At 27.4% G+C, this 20,595-nt stretch overlaps 2 protein-coding genes across 4 annotated transcripts; one reads left to right on the forward strand and one right to left on the reverse strand.

The window, feature by feature from the left end:
* Window positions 1-4,234: 4,234 nt before the first annotated feature.
* Window positions 4,235-16,590, forward strand: LOC106784069. Its single transcript, XM_014743186.1, has 3 exons — window positions 4,235-4,779; window positions 15,712-15,876; window positions 16,065-16,590. Exons 1-3 carry the CDS (start codon window positions 4,621-4,623, stop codon window positions 16,149-16,151), a joined length of 411 nt encoding a protein of 136 aa, XP_014598672.1. The 5' UTR covers window positions 4,235-4,620; the 3' UTR covers window positions 16,152-16,590.
* LOC106784067 (tRNA (uracil-5-)-methyltransferase homolog A) lies at window positions 16,286-20,232 on the reverse strand. 3 transcript variants are annotated; one of them, XM_014743185.1, is made up of 9 exons: window positions 20,152-20,232; window positions 19,172-20,049; window positions 18,930-19,088; window positions 18,630-18,840; window positions 18,406-18,533; window positions 18,072-18,322; window positions 17,772-18,006; window positions 17,510-17,696; window positions 16,286-17,360 (listed from the first exon to the last, which is right to left on the reverse strand). In XM_014743185.1, exons 2-9 carry the CDS (start codon window positions 19,490-19,492, stop codon window positions 17,185-17,187), a joined length of 1,668 nt encoding a protein of 555 aa, XP_014598671.1. In that variant the 5' UTR covers window positions 19,493-20,049; window positions 20,152-20,232; the 3' UTR covers window positions 16,286-17,184. The 3 variants fall into 3 exon arrangements, with proteins under 3 accessions (XP_014598671.1, XP_014598670.1, XP_014598669.1); XM_014743184.1 differs by having other exon boundaries at window positions 17,504-17,696; XM_014743183.1 differs by having other exon boundaries at window positions 16,286-17,435; window positions 17,504-17,696.
* Between the last annotated feature and the right edge of the window lie 363 nt (window positions 20,233-20,595).

The following is a 20,595-nucleotide window of genomic DNA, read 5'->3' on the forward strand; positions in this document are numbered from 1 at the left end:
AGCTGTAACGTGTTAAGGTAGAAATCTACTATTATTATATTTACGATCAATGTTAATAGGAAGTTATTATTGCTGGTGGTCGATATAACAAGAATTTACCCATTACTGACGCTCTATATAACAGTAATCTAACATCAGTTATCCGATATATTTAAATGTATTATTTTATCCGCTAAAAGATACAATATAAAAAAATACATAATTAGTGAGTAAAAAATAGCGGCGACCTTGAAAAAATGTGTAATGAATGATCTAACGTCAAAAAAATACAAAAATAATGAAATCACAGAACACGTCGATTTTTCAATCTACGTTGGAAAATATAAGGGATGATAAGAATGATGATAAAATTCAAATAAGAAAACTTTAATAATATGTATAACAAACAAAAAGTAATGCGTTAATACGAAATACGGATAATCGAATACATGCTTTATTCTTTTACATAAAAAGAAATAAAAGAAGGAAAAATGTCAGCATGTGGTTAAGTGCTACCAGAGAAACCTTTACGTTGTCATTTCGTACTTTCCTATTATTCTGGACACCTACCACCATTCTGATTGACATACAGTGTCGTGTATAAGTACTTTTACTTTTGTTCTTTTTGTTTCTAACCGTCTAAATCGTGTTCTAATCTATTCCCTTAAAGAAATATTATATTATACTATATTAGGTACACGTAAAATTATATTATATTATATTTTTTACATCACACATATCGTTTGCATCGTCGAATAATTTAACAAGATAACTGAAATCATTTTATTGGATCGAATATTTTAGCTAAATTTACATCATTGTTTTCTCTTTAGTGTATCATCTGTTCATAATAAATTACAATTTACTCAATAAATTCATAACTTTTGCAGTAACAGGAATGTCATTAATTAACTAGATTGCTACTTATTGGGCCGGTATTTTGAAAAATAAATGAATCATTATTTGTAACAAAATATCAATACGACATCGATCCAATTCAAAAACTATTAATATACATTTTAAATAGATGATCAGTATTTCTAATAAAATTTCAATACGTATCCTATATCAATTTATTACAACAACCTTGCTTATGTTATAATCGATCATCTAATTAACATATTCCTAAAATATTATTTATACCGAACAAAACAATCTCATTCATACTGATTCTTTGTTTTGTGAAATAGTATTAAAAAAAAAAAAAAAAAAGAAACAAACACGTTGAAAAAAATTCTGACCAAATATATTGAAGCGAATTATTAGATCAATGGATTAACGGATTAATTATATTTGACCTTATCAAGATATACATAGAATAAATATCACATATAATGCATATTCTGTATGGACATAAAGCAAATATGAAAGAAAAAGAGAGAAAGAGAGAGAGAGAAAGATGGGTACCCGTACAGGGCAGTAATAAATAAACCATCCTTTTTTTATTACGTCGTTTACTACACCCACGATCATTTTCAAACGAACAACGCCAATCATCGTCTTCTCGCTCGCATCCAGACGCCAATTGAAAACAGCACCACGACGTGCTGAGTCGTTAATAACTTCAGTTCAAGACTTTTTTCAAAATTATACTTCAAGTAAACCGGTACTCAAATCGAAACGAATAAAACAATTTTTTTCTTATTGTTAATTCACGCACGTAAATCTTTATGTTTTTGTTTTTCCCAAATATTCATACTTAATAGTAGAAAATAATACAGCAATTATGTATCAAGCTCTCTTAATCATTTTTTTTTTCTTATTTATATAAAATATGAATATATTATAATTTTGTTAATCACGATCGTAATAATTTTTTCGGTTTCTGTAAAAAAAAAACAAATGTTGAAAAATTGAAATTGTCTCCTCCGTTTGTTCGGTTTTCTTCTTCTTCTTCTTCTTTATTTTGTTTTAAATAAAATACGGAAACAGAAGTGGTTTTGTCTATCGTGTATAATTTCTTTTTTCTTTTATTTTTTTTACTAGCATTTCATCGGATTATCCCTTCGTAATTAATCTATTAGTTCTTACGGTCAGTTCGTTTACGAAGTCTATTTAACGTGAATTCAATGGGTACGATCGGTACACTTTGACAAAAGAGGAAAGAAACGGGAAAAGTTTGAAGATTAACAAAGTAAGATAGGATGGAAAAGAAAAGAAAAGAAAAAAGAAAAAGAAAAAGAAAGATAATTCGTCACGTAGGATAACGTTCAAGACCGAATGTTATTATGTAGTCCTTAATTATGACCGGTACGTGACTACGAAGGTAGTCCATAATTAAATCGATTTTTTTTTCCCTCCCTAAATATCTGTCAATGAGCATGATATTTCAACGTCGAAGAACTATCGAGTATTTTTTGTCTTGCTGATATTTTTCATTAATTTAATACAAATAATATCGAAATTACTAAAAAAAAAAATACAAACGAATGAATAAAAATTACCAGAAGAAGAAGAAGAAGAAGAAAATTTTTCAAAAGTTTTTAATTTTTGTTGTTGTTGTTTTATCAAATAAATAAAAATTACGTGATTATAACGACTATTATATAATATTGTAAAAATACAAACTACTCCTCTTTATTTGGACGAGCGTAATTAGAACAATATTCGCAATTATGATTGATTACTCGAAAATGAAAAAAAAGATTTTTAAAAAGTAAAAGAAACGAAATATTGCGTATAAAAGAAAAAAAGAAAAAAGAGATATGAAACGAAACGCGGTAGCGATTTGCCATGATTACTCGTGAAAAAAAAAAAAAAAAACACAAAAAAAAAATTATTAATTCATAAATTAAAAAAAAGGTCATTTTCTCTTGATTGAGAGTCATTTTTAATTAAGACGATTCCATATTGTGTCGAGGTAAAAAGACAAAATGTTTTCAGGGACATAAAATTAGAGGTCGAGGCTACCCCATAAAATACATTTACTTCAAGTACGAGTTCGGAAATAGTTAACGAATGTGAAAAGCAGTAAACAAAATAAATATCTGAGGTTTCATGGATACTTCCGATAACAATTTTATGTTTTAAGATGTTTGTCACTTGATAATTGCATCTACAAGCGGGGATGGGTTGAATATTTTTAAACCCCAACATAAAGATAATTATCATAAATTCAATAAATTCATTAAAATGTGCGACCCACGTTTACCCAGATTTAGGATTAACCTGGTCTCTTATCGTTAACCAGTTAAATGTGTTATCCTAACGATACGCCTTCAAATGGTTTGCTTCGTTTGGTCTTTCTGATCGACACCTATCAAACGTGATTAATTGGACTCGTTAATCGTTGTCAACCAAGGATTCACATCTCTAATCTTCCTTTTTGTTTTCCCCTATTGTCTGTTTGAATAAATACTAAATGTATAATATATAATATAATATAATGATCAATATTAATATTTACGATGAGATATAGATCTTCGATATTGTTTATTTCATTTAAATAAATCAATCAATTTAATAAACCATACGATATGCGGATACACGATTGTCATCGTCGTAGTAAGTAAATAATAAATAATCAATAACAATGGGACATGTTTTTTTTTTTTTGTTAACGAGATAAATTCAATAAGTTAACGCATTGAAAGTAATAATAATATTTGTTCATTTATACGATAAATTTAAAAAGAAAAATATAAATTCATTTACACGACAAATGTATTATAATAAATAGTCGAAATTCTTTTTAACATAGTACCTAGAATTGAATAGAGAAAATCCGAAGTTATTAAAGCACATGAATATGTTGTATTTTTAATTAGTTAAATGATGCAACAACCCCTTGATAAAACTTATTCCGGTAAAAATAAATATGCTTGATTAAAAGTATCATTATTGTTTAAAATTTGTATTTTTAAACTAAAGTTATATCGAATTATAACGATTTTTTCGTTTTTGTCATATAAAAATTATTAAATTTTATTTTACCAAATTATCATATAAGTATAGTACGAAGTTTAAGTTGTTAACATTTCCGAATACTATAAATAACATCGATTTACGATTTAGCGAATTTAAAGAGATGAGAAGAAAATCCTGAGCGCTTAAAAGCGCCTGCGCGTCTATTCCAAATAAATAGAAGCGCTTTCGCTGGCGCGGTTGTTTCATTGCGTCCTCGAGAGTACTTTCTTCGTTGACATCACGGAGAGATCGAATACAAAACTAACGATAAACTAATTTGTATTCTAATATATATAGAGGGAGAGAGAGAGAGAGAGAGAGAGAGAGAGAAAGAGAGAAAAATATCGTGATCGTGTGTCGATATGTATTGATTATTTAAAAGAAAGAAAAGGGAAATATAAAAAACAAAACAAAATCAAATAATAGAACCAGAACCAGAATTTGCATATATGCAAATATTAAAATCCAACAAAAATTTGTTCAAGAGGTGAACAGGAAGAACTATTATCACGCACCAGGTGTCATAAACAACAGGAAGAAGTTCGAAAAAAAAGAAAAGAAGAAGAGAAAACATTTAAATCGATTAAATATTATTCATTTCGATAAACGATCATAAACATTCGTGATAAATCAAATTTCAACAAAAATACGAGTTTTCTGTTAAGTAATTTAACGTTGAATGAAGAATTTTTCATAGATATTACGAGAAAAATTATAGTACTAAAAGTAACTACAATGAAAAACAACGTAATTTATTTGTTGCTCATATTGATTATATTACCACATATTATCTGTGATAAATTAGATCAACGGCTAATAGTTAAAAGAAACAACAATAATCCACCATCTATAGACAATACTGATTATCCTGATTATTCAAAATACGAGTACACGGTGAGTTTATTAATTCTACAATAAATAAAACATTTACAAAACTAAGAGAAAATGATTTTCGGTATGTGTTCGATAAATTTATCAAAAAATATTATTTCTATTTTTTAAAGTTAACGAAAATCTTTTTATTTCTTTTTTATTTTATTTTTTTTTTGTTATTTATCATCGCGTTTATCGTCGAATAGAAAATAGCGTTAGGTATTTGTATTGTTCTTTTTTTCTTTAATCGATGACAGACCAAATTTATTAACCTAATTTAAACGTATACCAATCTATGATTGCTCTAATGTGATTAACTATAATTATCCATCCTGTTAAATTTATAAGCGATAACTTAATAAAAGCTCCGTACTAGTAACAATCTAGCAATTTCCGATGTTCGAATACAATTCATTACACGTTCGGTATATGTGTGTGTTTGTGTTTCTCTAAAAGCCACAAAATTTCGCGCCAACTATTTAACCGATAAATGCAACCGAATAAAATCTACATACTCTATATTCCGATTTAAAACATTTAACTTTTAATTATACGAATGAATAATTGTGTTCACGAATTTTCGATAAACAATTTGAAACGTTTCCAACATAACAGAACAAACTTTTGAATATAGTAAAAGTAGAATATTTCTAAAATAAAAAACAAAAAACTTATATGATTAAAAAAAAACAATCTTTAACGCATTACTAAATTAATACGTTTAAATCAAATTAATTATTGACAAATTTATAATACGTGTATTATTGTATATGATTTAAAAACGATATTATTAATGCGTAGTTAAATTGATAATCTAATTCGATGTAACTATTAATTTAGAGATATTTATATAACATTTTAAAGAAGAAGCGTAAGAATAGGATAATTATTAATTAAAATAGATCGATATCTTTCGTTTCTAATTTGACAAAAAGTTGCTTGAACCTTTATAAAAACAGAGAGAGAGAGAGAGAAATAGAGAGAAACTAATTAATAAATATAAACAAATCAATTAAATAATTTTGAAGAATGAGAAAAAGAATGAGTATAAAGTTTTCTAGAGAAATTAAATTAAAACGTTAATAAACAAATTTAGCCAAAAACTATGCACACACACACATTAATATATTATTTAAATATTATTTTTTATTAATATACACATATCTACATATTAAACTGAGAGGATGAAGATGATCATTAATTACCAAAACGTAAATAGAATTGCAATAGGTCTGAAAAAAAAACCAAGGTAAACGGAAATAGCATTTCTCATTAAAATCGATTAACTACTCAATGAAAACAATAGATAAATATATTGATAGAACGCGTTTCCGTATATATATTTATAGTTTTAATATTTTATATTTTTTTCTCTTCTATATCTTTGGTATTAATTGTTATTAGAATGATCTTATTATACTGCTTGACTACTTGCGATGCTCAAGTTTTATTATAATGATCATTATTATTATTATTATTAATCATTTATTATCTTTTTAGATCTCGTTACATTCCCTCCTTTAGTTCTTGAAAATTTTTATCTTAAGTATCTCATATGTCTACGCATCTCACCCTCTCTCTCTCTCTCTTTCTCTTTCTCTGTCTCCCACTTTTTCTCACACTCTTTCCAAATCATGGAGATAAATAGAAAGAACACAATTACGCTAGCTAATTTCTTCGTTCATCTTTGCTAGGAAAACGACGACGATGATAAGAAAACTGAGCTAAGCTTAGCCTAGTTAGCGTACGCCAGCTCGCAGTAATTGCATTAAGGAAAATTCAATTCTATCATATTGTTGTTATCCTATAGTAATATCTGTTTACACGATACATCTATCTTACTCCTTAGCTTCGTTTTTTTTTATATCTTTTTATTTCTTTTTTTTTTTTTATTAATTTTTTATCTTCTCTCAAATAACAACAACAATAACAACAAGCAGTCTACAACGTTTGCTTTGCTTTGCTTTGCTTCTCTACTTTTTTTCACCCTCTACACTTCGTCTGTTTATCTTTCTCGGTATATTTGATCGTCGTGTAAGAAAAAATAATAAATAATAAGATTTCGTGTGTATTTTATATTTTTTTAATTTTTTTTTAATTGAAAAAAATCTGACCATTTTCTCAAGACCTGATTATTAAACAGATATGTTATTTATTAGATTTAGTTTCTTTTTTTTTTTTTTTTTTTAAAATTTTTAAAAATATATATATATATATTGTGACAATACGTTTATTATAGATACTGACTATCTATCCATTTATTATATACTACTGAAAAATTAAGATTTATATTAAACAAAATACGTGTTAATTTTATCTACATCTTTGTAATAATCTTGTCGAACGAGACTCGACATACATTTTGTCGATCACGAGTCGATATAAATATTTGTTATAAATTTGCATAAATATTTATCGATCTAAAACGTATACTTCTTCCACAGTCCAGTATGAATTTTGAAAATTTCCAAATTTTGATTGATCGTTTGATTAAAGTAAAAATATGACGATGAACAAATACAATGTAACTAAGGCAATGTAACTATGTATTACATATTACTGTGTAACCTCTATTTCATTTTCTCTCGTCACGTTTACCGAACTTAGGAAGTCTGACACGCGACAACTTTACTCGACTACTTACTAAACACGTTCGCTCAATTGTCTATCTATGTATATAACTATATCTATATGCATATATAATGTCGCTTTTCCTTTTCTCTTATCAACATTATAAACGAGAAACCCCGACTTGATGATATTCTAGGAAAACGAGATAGTTTTGTCATTATTTTCTACTTTATTTTAAGTACACGCGAACATACATAAACAAAAATGGTATGAATAATAAGATTTTTCATCTTTGAAAAAATATCTCCGAACGTTATAACGATCATCAGATACGTTTGCGAAATTCATTTGAATCGACAGAAAATTTATTTCAAATTATTATTAAAAAAAAAAAGAAAAAATATCAGAATCTAACTAGATTAATATGATTTTATGAGAAAAAAAAAAATAATAGAAACATAAATTTACGTTGTTTCAAAAGAACTTTTTAAATAAAATGCGATAAGGATAAAAGTACAATTTCTTTTTAATTAGTTAGACAATTATTATTGTCGACTATTTATTGGGTCACTATTTTCACGAAAAAATTTAATATCGGTATCATTTTTTTATTTGTTTTATAATAAAACATTAGTATGTAATAGAAGTTGTCAGTATTACACCAATTAATAGAAAAACTGTCAGTACTTAAATGAAATATCGGTACCTACCCTGTATCATCTAGAAACTTGAAGCAACCCCAAACCCCTATCATAAATACCAACTATCTATTTACAACGGACAAATTATTATTTACATTAAACAACATTTTTGAAACGTTCACGCACATATATATATATATAACGATAAGTAAATTATTTAACAAAATACTAGATCCCCAAAATGTTGACTTTAAAAATATTAAGTGATTATTGTTTGCATATGACGTTATTACATTTATCCCAGTGCTTTTTTATTTCCTTTTCTTTTATAATTAATAAATATATTTATATAATCGGATCTCTCGTTAACTCGAATTGCTATCAGAAAAACGTAAAAACGTAGATACGTTGGTGATAAAATTTGTCGAACAATTTCATTCGACAAATTTGAAACATAGCGGAAGAGAAGGAACGCAATATTGAATTGTCGATTAAAGCATAACACCAGGAGAGAAGAGACTAATTAATCGGGGTCATTTCACGCTTGGACGTGGTAGCAATCTTTTTAGACTTTCGTTGTTTGCGTGGAAAGACGAGAAGTAACGTTCTACGATTCGTCTTCGTTAAAAGGACTACCGTAACCATAATAGGCCTGGGCTTGAAAAATCCTAGATAATAATTAAAACTTGAAACTTTGATAAATTATTTGTTTTGTTTTATTCTTTTTTTTTTTTCTTTTTTTTTTTTTCAATTCTCCGAAACGTGGGTTATATTTTTTTTTTATAATATTACTCTGTTATAATAAATTATTATTAAAATATAATTATATTATAACAGTAAATGACTCAACATTATTTTTACGTGAATTATTCGAAATAGAAATGTTTTAATTGAAAATTATGGAATTTACTTGCTGGATATTTCGTCTTACCTATTGTACTCTAAGAATGATTACACTCCGTATTAGGATTGTAATTAGTAAATATAATCCTTTATGCCAATAGGGCAAATACCTTTAATATGAAGTTACTTTAAGCAAGAATGGGACGAAGTGAGTATATTCAACCAATTTCCGTTGATTCCGAAACAACCGTTTCAACCAATTATCAAAATTCCTCCCAAAAGTCAATTTCTAATCTCCGTATTAGACATACATTGATAATATTGAACATATAATCAACATGGTTTCGGGCATTGAAATCTCTGATAGGAAAAGCATATCGACTCTGTCGCGAAAAAAAAAAAAAATAAGAAATCTCAATGTTCTTTAAGGGGGATCATGCTCGATTAGAATTTTGAATACATCGATTTTTTTTTCTTCTTCTTCTTTTTTCACCACTTGATTGAACATAATCCCTTAACGATTCATCATATTATCGATATTTTTAAACGAAATACGGTAGCCAAGAACGAAAATAGTTAAGAAATTTAATTAATCGATACCTGCCATGTGCATAACGAATGATTCCTCGTTGGAAGGTAAAGATATCAAATTATACTATACTTAGACGATCGTCTGGTCCACAAATACTTGAAAATAATTTAATGGATATATTTATTCCAAAATTTGCAGATTAATCAAAATCTCATTTTCTTATCCCTATTACGGGATTGAATCCCCATTGTTCTAATTACCAGGTTGAACCAAAAGTTCTTAATTTGTTTTTTTTCGAATTGTAAAAGAAAACTTTGTTTCCGTAGTTTTACTATTACAAAAATTGTAATTAGAATAAAATGAATAATTAACTAAAGGAAATCTATATCAAAATACTTATATAATTTGGATTTATCGTCTTCGTCAAAAAAGAGAGGGGTGGAAAAAAAAAAGGAAAAATTTTGTTATCAAGATGATCGATCGAATGCTTTCTTTTTTACTTCTTGTTAGTTACTTTTCGGGCTAATAAAAACATGATACCCTATATAAATTGAAAGAAAGCACGTCGCAGTGTACATCATAAGAAAACGCTTTAATCATCGTTAAGGAACCTTAGCATCAAACGGAAGTATTTACGCGTTTTGCGAGGGTAGTTCATTCGAAATGGCGTGGAAGCTTCTTAAGTTAAATGAAATAATTCTGATCGTAAGCCAATTTTAATCTTTGATCAATATCAAGACGATAATAAAGATTTTTATTATTCTCTTTAAAAAAAGAAAAAAAAATGTCCTATTTTTACCTCTCATAGCATACTTATTTTCTTTTTCCTTTTTCTTTATTTTTATAATTATGCTTACATATAATTAAATATGTTCCTAATTATGACAATTTTTGTTCTAATACGCTTATCATAATTACGTGTACTCATAATTAAAATTATTATACATTATGACAGCAATCGAAACTAAATCTTTAAAAAATTCTTTTGACAATACTTCGATAAAGATTAATTATGATTATTAATTTTTTCTAATTCTAAATCCAATCTGCATGTCAATGCTAACATTTTAAATTTAACGATTTGATTTTTATTTACTCTTTTTTTATTTAAGAATTTTTAACAGGATGATAAATAACGAGAATGCCGAATTTAATTTATCGTCGATTTATCCTATTACTTTTTATTCAACTAGGTAATCCACTTGTAAGTGTATTTCTTTTTTAAAATAATGATTTTTACGACCACGAGAAGTTTGTGAACACTTATCGGTGAGAAAAAATAAATCTTCCAAGTTTGACGCAGTGCAGTTTTCTCTTTTTCTTAAAGCTACTTCTTCTTAATATTGATCTTCTTCTTTTTTAACCAAAAAATAAAAAGATTAAAAACAAATATCTTTCTTGACAAAAATAATTACGTGTCAATATCGAATTGCATTTTTTTTTTTATCTTATTATTATATAAACTGATATTTTATTATAAATATTGGCTAAGTAATTATATATTTAAAATACTATTTTAAAATAATTGAAAAATACATACTTGATAAATACCAGACACACACATACATATATTCTTATTATTAATATTTTACTTATAATCTATTCATATTTTTATTTCAAATTTTAAAATGTTATCATTGAAATTACTGACTTCGTCGAGATAACGATTAAATTATAACACCCGACATTTTACTTCTTACCTTCTATTTCCGAAGAAAGAAACTACATTACTCATCCTCAGTTTCTTCTCTTACCTTTCTGATCCTTTTTCTCTCTCTCCTTCGTTCTTTTTCTCTTTCCATTTTCTATTTTTGTTACCCTAGTTCATATATGAAATTTGAGGTTAAAATCGATACGGCTTTCATAATTCTTGATTTACTTATTTATTGATTTGAAATCCATCGGTCGAGGAGGGATGAAAAGAAAGTAATTTCATTCGTTGATAATTCTAGAAGGTCAAAAAGTATACACATTGACCCCTCTTTTTTCGTTTTTTTTTTTTTTTATTACAAAATTTATCGTCGAGGAAGAAAACGTATTACTACTTTTCGAGCCTCTGTTGTAAATTTTTAAAGTGACCGTCATTCATTTTTAAATTATTTTCTCCTTCTGTACCTTTTTAAATAATAGTATTTTATTCATTGAAAAAATTCCAAGTAGATAATTTCAAATGATCAGATAAAGTTATGCAAAAAGGAACTAGTGATTCTTAACATAACAAAAAAATTAGTTTAAACACGGTACAGTATTCGTAATTTGATGATCCTTATTTTGTACCAAATTATTAATCTATGTAATTATTAAAACTAACGAATAATTTTTTCATTTTATATATAAATATCTACAAATATTTGCATGTATACGTTTTCATTGATTTTTGTATTTATTTAAACAATATATAAAAATACGAAGAAAATTAATATCGCGATATGTTATCGCTAGCGAATCTGAAAGCCAATTAATTAATCCAATATTCTGAATCTAGTCCCACTTAATTACCAAGTTTTACACCTTAACAAATAGGCACATATACATAGACGCACACTTTTAAGTAAATAAATTTTCCTTAGACTAAGAATCATCTTTCAAATTACGTTGAATATACAGCGACATTGAAAAACTATTTTGATCCTTTGGAAAGATAAAAATTTAATTACCGAATCATACAAAAAATATATTTTTTGAGCTTGTTTAAGAAAAAATAGGACTACTTTCTTATTAAACATTTTTTGTCTTTATTTTTTTTTTTTTTACCTCCCCGTTGAATTCTAATGAAAATTGATTATTCATTATCAACCCAACTTTCTACAAACAATTTCAAATAGTAACAAATTTGTCAAAAAGACAAATAAAAAACACTCGAACAATTTGTTTCATTTCGAAAATAACATAATTAAAAGAGATAGAGAGAAGAAAAAATGAAGGAAAGTTATAGACTCCTTTTCATTGAACAAAAATGGTAGTTGCCATTACAGAGTCTACGTACATACGTGTATATTCATTTCGAACGTCAGTAAATGTAAGCATACATGCAAACGTTATAAACGCTGATAACAAAGAACCGGATTATATGATGTCGAAATAGAATGGAGTATTATGGGTGAAATTAATTTTTTTACGTATACGAACACATGTTCGCTTATTGTTTTCGTTCCATCAAACGAAAGAATTAATCTTCCTAAGGGGAACGATATTATCCTTTTTTTCTTTTCTAGATCGTTTCCGTAGAAGTACTTACTTGCATATTTATTAAGAAGAAAAAAAAAAAGATTATTTTACGTTTATATAGAAACGTTCAAAAGAAAATTAATATTTCTTTAAATTTAAGGCACAAATAGATATATGTATACGCATAAAAGATAAGAAATATTTTCTTTTGTTTTAATTTTTTATTTTTATCATTTCCTTGCCGATATTGTGAAACTAAATGGAAAATAATTATCATAGTAAATCCGTGACATTTTCTAAATGTTTCAGGAATGGAATTACTGAAATCAGGCCTATTATTGAAACAACACATGTAGCTACGATTGCAATCAAACAGCTTCAATCCATACAGTAGTTCATTTCCATCCTTATATTTCTCAATTTGCAATATATATTGAACGATATTCTTCTCTTTCTCTTCATCATTCTTCCCTCTTTACCATCTTCCTCTCTGTCTATATTTTCTCTCCTTCTCTCTCGTTAAAACGTTTCATTATACATTCCCATTCAAAAGCCAATAACAATTTGCAATGATAACGTTGGAAAAACAATTTTTATATATATATTTTTTTTTATTTTAATACATTTTTCTTTTATTCAACGACATTTCTTTTTGAAGCAAACATTTTCATTTTTAAGAATACTATTAAGAATGGAAATGGAAATTAAAATAAATCGTAATTACGAACTTTTGAAAAAAAATGTACAGACACGACATATGCATGATCGTTCAATAATATGTCTACGAGATTTCATTTACCTAGCAAATAATAACGTATTTATGTGAGTACGTATTTACGTTTAATTTATACGAAAATTAAAAAAAAAATAAAATAAAATATGTCGGTTTTCCAATTGTTTCCCTTTTCCCAACTAATATTCCGGAATTTCGATATCTCGTTAAAATTAATCTGAATAACTGTGAGCCCTGCGTATTGAATTATCTTCACCTACTCGAAACTTAATTTTACAAAACTATGCTTTACAGCATGTAGCTTTAATACGTATACAATCAATTTGATACGATCGAATATTATTGTACAAGTAACATAAATTACATGCATGATATTCTCTCTATATATACATTAAATAATATCAACCCTATATTAAATGAAATATTGATATTGTTTATTTATATATTATTTTCTTCTATTCATTTTTCATCTCGTTAAATTTGTTATCATTCTCCTTTCAAATCGTACGCTTTATTATTACCAAGTAGCGTGAACTTTCATATTTCTGAATATTTCCCGCAAAAAGAGATGCGAAAAGCCGAGCGCATCCGAGCAAAGACGAAAAAAAACGATTGACGAACTTTAAAAATTTAACCCGAACATCAGGCGGTATTTTTAAATGCAATCGATTCAAATTCAATTAAAAAACGTTTAAATTTCTTCCTTTTCCTTCGCCCTTTGCATTTTACAAATCTAATCTTATTCCACGGAGATGTTAAAAAAGACAATAAAAGTTTATCGTTTGACACGTACCTTTGGGAAATCGATCGAATAAATAAAAACAGGAATAAAAGTTGCAAGATTGCAAGAAATCGTCATCTCTCTCTTTCCTCTTCTTTTCTTTCATCATCTTCTTTTTCTTTCGTTTCTTGATTTGATGTTTACATCCAACACATATTTGCCAACCCGGAAATATCTGTTTGTAGTTTCAGTTTTCATTCGTGAAAGGGTACAATTGTGAATTGTAATAACATCCGCCTACTTTATTTGGAATAAGAAATATTAAAACTATAAGATTTTCTTTTGTCCTTTACTTTTACATTACGTTTGATTTGTGATTTTAATATAATACTTATTCCATTCAAAGTATATTTTAATCATCTCGAGTTCAAAAACATTGTCGCCATTTTACTTTTGAAATATACGTCAATCAAATACAAATTTACACAAGGGAACCGATTCGGCATCGAGTCTTTATAAATAATTATAAAAATAGATACACACGTGGAAACTTAAATCTTTTTATAAAAAGAAAAAGAAAGAATCTACTTTATCTGTGTATGGATAATTTTAGATCGCGCATAGATAAATGAAGCATGATAGATAATTGGATTCAGATAAGGACCAACAAGTTTAGAAATCGCTTCGAGCAATGATATCACTAATCTAATTGACCGACTCATTGTCGCTTCATTGACCAATCAACGTGTTCTACTTCGTATATAACATTTTTTTTATCTTGATACTCTTCTAATACATATTATCAAATAATTAATAAATACTGATAATATTCGAACAAAAGATGATATCGGTATGTGACAGGAGGAAATGTCGCACGAAATATATATGAATAATGAATTTCTTTAATTAAACGGCACTATCCTTCATTGGAACTGATCGATCTGATTGACTTTTCAAAATGCAATCACTGTTATCTCAATTAATTAATCGCGGCCAATTAAGAAGCAATTAAAAATGATTATTTCTAACCTTTTACTCGTTATCGATACATTTTGGAAATCCATAACAATGGCAACGACATATCAAAATTATCGATTATTCGTGTGACGATATTCTGTATAAAAAATTCAATCAAAATCGCTTATGCGTATTTACTACGCAAGTCAAAAATTCAAATATTTAATATATTTATAAAAGTGTAACATGTATATATACAGGGGGTCCCACATAAATCTAGTCACGATTTTTCAAGTACTTGCGATAACCTGACAAAAAAATTCTTTCAACAAAAGTTGATCTGTTTTTGATTGACTATACATTGCAATAAAAAAAAAGTTCGAAAACAATTATTTTTTTAATGTTTTTTTAAGGCTACCTTTATTTTTTTAAATAGCACTTACTATTTTTGACTTTACAATATTATAGCCCATATTAATACGAATTCAACGATATAGTATACTATGGGCCTTTGGATGATCTTGAAAGCAAAGAAATTAAAATTTCAACAACAAATTATTTTGCTTGTCGCCGGCGAACGAAAGACACAAGTGTTTTTAAAAACAAACAACTTAATTATGTGTGTAATTTATTGTTACTTAAACAAAACTCAAACAATACCATAGTGCTGTTTCCAGCCATACTTGTTTACACTTAATAAATCAAAATGATTATACTTATTTGGCAATCATAAATCATATTAAATTCTTTACTCTAATGCTCTTTTTTAACTCATATTTGTTAACAGGTTGTACCAAAACGTGCAGCTTTATTATTTGACCAATTAATGATAGCTTTACAAAAAGTCGTAGATAATCAAGGAAGACAAAATATTGGAAATAGTAAATCTTTACCAAGAGCTGTACCACTTCAAGTGGGCAACTCACAAATAGAATCATCTGATGAACAAATGGTGATGAAAAAAACTATATTTAAAATATATTTTATGATTATTGCTAGACTTGATTCAAAATATAAATTATAATAATCAATGATAATCTAATCAATGTAAATACATATTAACAGAAATGCTTTTTCATTCTCTTATTAGTGGGACATTACAAAAAATTCAATCTGATTGATTACTTCCTTTTATTACAGATGGATTTAAAACGACGAGGACAAGCTAAAAGTCGCGTCTATTGGCGATGCTATTTTAACGCTGTAACGTGCTTCAAGAAGAAGTGATAACAATACTTTGAATCATGCCAAGTTTTTTAATGGATTTATCAATTGCTAAACAAAGTTCTTATTATAATTATTCCTATGCTTCAACTGATAAAAAGTTTTTTGTTTTAAATAGTCGAAGAATTCAGTTTGTTTCTTCTTCTTCTTCACATATTTTGTGATTTAAAGAAATCGATTAAAAAACATAAAGGTCATCATTAATATTCCAAATTGAATATATCCAATCAAACAAATTAACTAAATCCAAATCAATTTATTTTGACAATCATGATTAATTTATTTATTATTGTCGTATTAACTCTAAGCATTCCCAATTTTCAATTTTTTTGTTAACTTCTAATCACCGGTCAATAGCTTTCATGGCTGATGTTGCATTGAAATAAACAGTAACAGTTATAAGGTCTAACAAATACGATTTTTTATCGATCAAAAATTACAATAAATATTTCTCATCTCGTCTATGCTCTCGAGTTCCTCGACAAGATGAAGAAATATTTTTATTGATAAACTTTACGAGACTCGTCTATTGCATTTTACAATCTTAAATTTCAAACAACAGTCTTCTCTTCAAGGTAAGATCGAAAATGAACGCGCGTAATAAACTTCTACGAGATAAATAATTTTAATAGGAAAAAAACGAAATCTGTACCTTTTTATAAAAATATTGATATGTTAAAAATTAATTGACGAAAGGTAAGCTAGTAAAACTTAATTTTCATATTTCCCTATCATGATCATCTCAAAAATTATTTAGATTTGTATCCAATAGTTTTACCTTAATTTGAACAAGCCATCTGTATTCCAGATTAGTAGTCAATAAGTTTAATAATAATATTTGCGATATTATTTCATAGATTAATAATTATAAAGCGATACGGTATCAAATAAAGTTATTATTTACATAATTTTTGTATCTATTTGTTCAAAAGGGTTTGGTCTTGATTTCGTATCGTATATAAAATATTGCCAATATTAATAACCTAAATATATGTAGGATTGTCCCATAGTAACAATATTTCATTTAAATACTATTTTAAGCATCAACATTCGAGTTTGCTACTTTGGAAAATCTTTCAAAGCATATTATTAACTCACAATGTTTCGTATGAGGGAACATATCCACAGGAACAGCTTTTATCGGTACAAAAGGTTTTCCAGCAAATAGTTTCGATCTTGGTCTTGAGAGATCCAACAAATTTTTCATAGCAGCTTGAGGGTCACAAGATATATAAATTAATCTATTCAAATTATTAGTCCTACGTAACATTAATAATGTTTTTTGATCTAAAAATAAATATGTATGAAGTTATTTAGTTATTATTCTATATATCTGCATATTTATATTTACTTACGTATACCAGCTCTTGGTGGATCCAGCACAGCTACGATACGAGATTTTGTTGCCCTTTGCACGATAGGAAGTAGAATATCTTCTGCTTTACCAACAAAAAAATCACTATTGGTAACACCATTTTGAAGAGCATTTTGTTTTGCGTCTTTAATAGCATCAGGTACAACTTCTACACCCAACACTTCACCGCAATGCTGCAGAAATAAGAATTAAATAAGTAAAGAGCGAAACTTGTTGCGTTTTATTATCTACACAATATATAGGCATACCTTTGAGAAAGATAAACCTATAGTTCCAGTACCACTACAAATATCTAGTACTGTAGTATCATTAGTTGGTTCTGCCATATCGATGATTGCTTTATATAAAACTTCAGCACCTAATGTATTTACTTGGAAAAAGGCTTGTGGTGATATACGAAATTTCTTATCTAACAAAATTTCTTCTATATACTCGGCTCCACTTATATGCTGTATAGTATTTCCAGATTCACTACCAGCACTTCTAAAAGATATAAATAAAAAAATTAGAGAATAACGATCATAATTTCTCATTTAATAGAAACCTACTTTTTTCTCATTGTTTGAAAATAAAGTGATGTAACATTTATACTGGATCCTTTTCCAACCTCAAAAAATTCTTTCAGCATTTTCTGTAATTCTTGTAGCTTTTCATCGCTTAAATCTTGGGGATTTATTCCTACTATTAACATTAATTGATTGAGACGACTAGTTCTAGCAGTAACTTGTCTCCAATACCCACTGTTATCTACTGGATTAAAAGGTTCTAAACCAGAAATTTGTACAAATTCTTCTAAAATCTACAGTATAAATAAATTGAAATTATTTTACTTATCAAATAATTTAATTATAATATTTCAATATGCGAAATAAAAAATATTACCTTTACAGCAGTTTTCATACTTGTAGGAATGTGACAGAGATTATCGATAGGACCTACTGCTGTACAACCAGCAGCATAACTAGACAGTCTAAATCCAATTATAACTTTATCACCTTTTATATTCTTACCTGCAATATAATTAAAATATTCAATCATAATTTACTTATGATAATATATCATATCCTTAAAAAAACACTTAATGATATGTAATGTCATTCATTTACCAATTGTAAATTCACATTTGTTTCTATAAGCTTCTGTACTTTCAGTGTGTAGTATAGGCTTTAATTCACAAGGCAAACCTTCATGCAGTTTCTTTTGCGAACTAAGCCACTTTGACAGATCTTGGCAACAATTCTGTTTAGTGTAGTTGTCAAGCATTTGCTGACCGAGTTTTATTAATACGGACCTCATTTCTCCTTGCTTGAATTCGAGCTGAAATATTAAAACAGTATTTCAATATTTATATGTTATATAGAACATTTCTTGATAGTCTTTTAAACAAATTTATAATATCGCCTTACTTGATCCGGATAAGACATATTCCATAGAGGAGTAGTTGTTAATTTAACTCTATCCATAGCGGACATGCTCGAATCAATGTCAGTTTTTAATTTCTTATTAATCTTATTCTCTTCTTCTAATTTTCGTTTTATAAAAGGATCTGGAGCGGGTTTAGCGATCTAAATAACAAGATGAAAATCAATATTTGAAAGAGAATCAAATTTTTAAAAGTTGTCTATATAAAAAAGAAAAATAATAATACCTGAGCAGTAAGCTTGCAATTTTTCCATAAAATTCCATTTAAAGTAGATATAGCTTGTGTACGACATTCTTCGCTTCTGAAACAAACATAAAGCCATCCGTTGGGACGTTTCGGTGACTTTACTTTGCAAGGTTTTAAATCAAGCTTCTCGTTCAACAATTTTTTAAATTCTCCAATTCCATAATATTTAGGTAGTCCACGTACTTCAACTTTAAACTTTTCTGATGTGAAATTTTCTCTTTCAAGATATGCGTAAGGATTATTTTCATTTTTCTCTTTAATATCTTCTACTGGAGCTTGCTTAGTTTCAGAATCTGTCATTGTTATTAAATGAAATGACTATCAAGTACTAAATATCATATAACACGTTTTGATCATGAGTCAATTCATGAATTTGATAGTTATTATATAGATTCTGCTGTTTTAAAATTTTCTTTCATTTAATTTTTATATACTCAGTAAATTCTTTTTATCTGTTATTTACAAATTCTTCAAATTAATGATTTAAAATGAAATAACCATGCCACATTCTTCAAAAAATTATTCTTTGGACGAAAAAACGAATACTTTAAACCACACAGGTTAAACCGCATTACCGAAATATACAAGTTACATATGTTTCAAGATCACTGTACTTTGTAATGTAATTAGCGCCATCTACTATATTAAAGATCAATTTTATCCTTTTTCAGAGAACAATCGTCACGTCGATAATATTACTCAGTCAATAATATTAAAACATAGGTTGCTTCTATCAAGGAAAACAGAAGTACATAAAAGCTCATAAGTCCCCATTTTTATCTAATCAGATATTTTATCATTTGTATGTAATTATTTAACCACTCCTGTGCAGTGGTGTCTTCGTGAATCAAATTTTCCTGTAATATAAGTAAAGTGCATTAGTACATTAAAATAATTGTCAATTATTCGATGCAAGTGTCTATTGTTGTCTAAAAGTTTGGAAAATATGATCTATGTACCGTCTTCTTCGAAATCCACCTTCAGACTGGCACGTTATCCTCTATCAAAGTTCTTTTATTAGATGTTGTTTATATGACTTTCCGAACGTTGCATATGTATATAAAGAGAATAATGCACTTAATTAATAAAATCTATTATTATAACATTTTGATTTTAGTATTTTACCCTTGCATTCATCATTGCGCAGGAGCGGTTAAATAATTACATGAAAATGATAAAAATACTAAAATCAGAGCGTTAAAATCTTGAATTTTATTTATTAGATGCATTATTCCCTTTATACACATGCGCAACGTTCGGAAAGTCATATAAACAACATTTAATAAAAGTAATTTTATAGAGGACAATGACTCAGTTCAACGGTGGATTTCGAAGGGGACGGTACATAAATCATATATTCCGAGCTTTTAAACAACAATAGACATTTCTATCGATTAATTAAC

Source organism: Polistes canadensis, unplaced genomic scaffold (genome assembly GCF_001313835.1).
Source record: "Polistes canadensis isolate GaletaPanama2010 unplaced genomic scaffold, ASM131383v1 scaffold_29, whole genome shotgun sequence".
Classification (NCBI taxonomy): domain Eukaryota; kingdom Metazoa; phylum Arthropoda; class Insecta; order Hymenoptera; family Vespidae; genus Polistes; species Polistes canadensis.

Bases quoted from the DNA above. Each gene is read 5' to 3' on its own strand.
- LOC106784069 (XM_014743186.1), top strand. From the start codon at position 4,621: ATGAAAAACAACGTAATTTATTTGTTGCTCATATTGATTATATTACCA. The intron at 4,780-15,711 runs GTGAGTTTATTA...ATTTGTTAACAG, and splicing joins ATTCAAAATACGAGTACACG to GTTGTACCAAAACGTGCAGC. The intron at 15,877-16,064 runs GTGATGAAAAAA...CTTTTATTACAG, and splicing joins AATCATCTGATGAACAAATG to ATGGATTTAAAACGACGAGG.
- LOC106784067 (XM_014743183.1), bottom strand. From the start codon at position 19,492: ATGACAGATTCTGAAACTAAGCAAGCTCCAGTAGAAGATATTAAAGAG. The intron at 18,534-18,629 runs GTAAATGAATGA...ATTATATTGCAG, and splicing joins CAAATGTGAATTTACAATTG to GTAAGAATATAAAAGGTGAT. The intron at 17,436-17,503 runs GTAAGTAAATAT...ATTTATTTTTAG, and splicing joins TCCACCAAGAGCTGGTATAC to ATCAAAAAACATTATTAATG.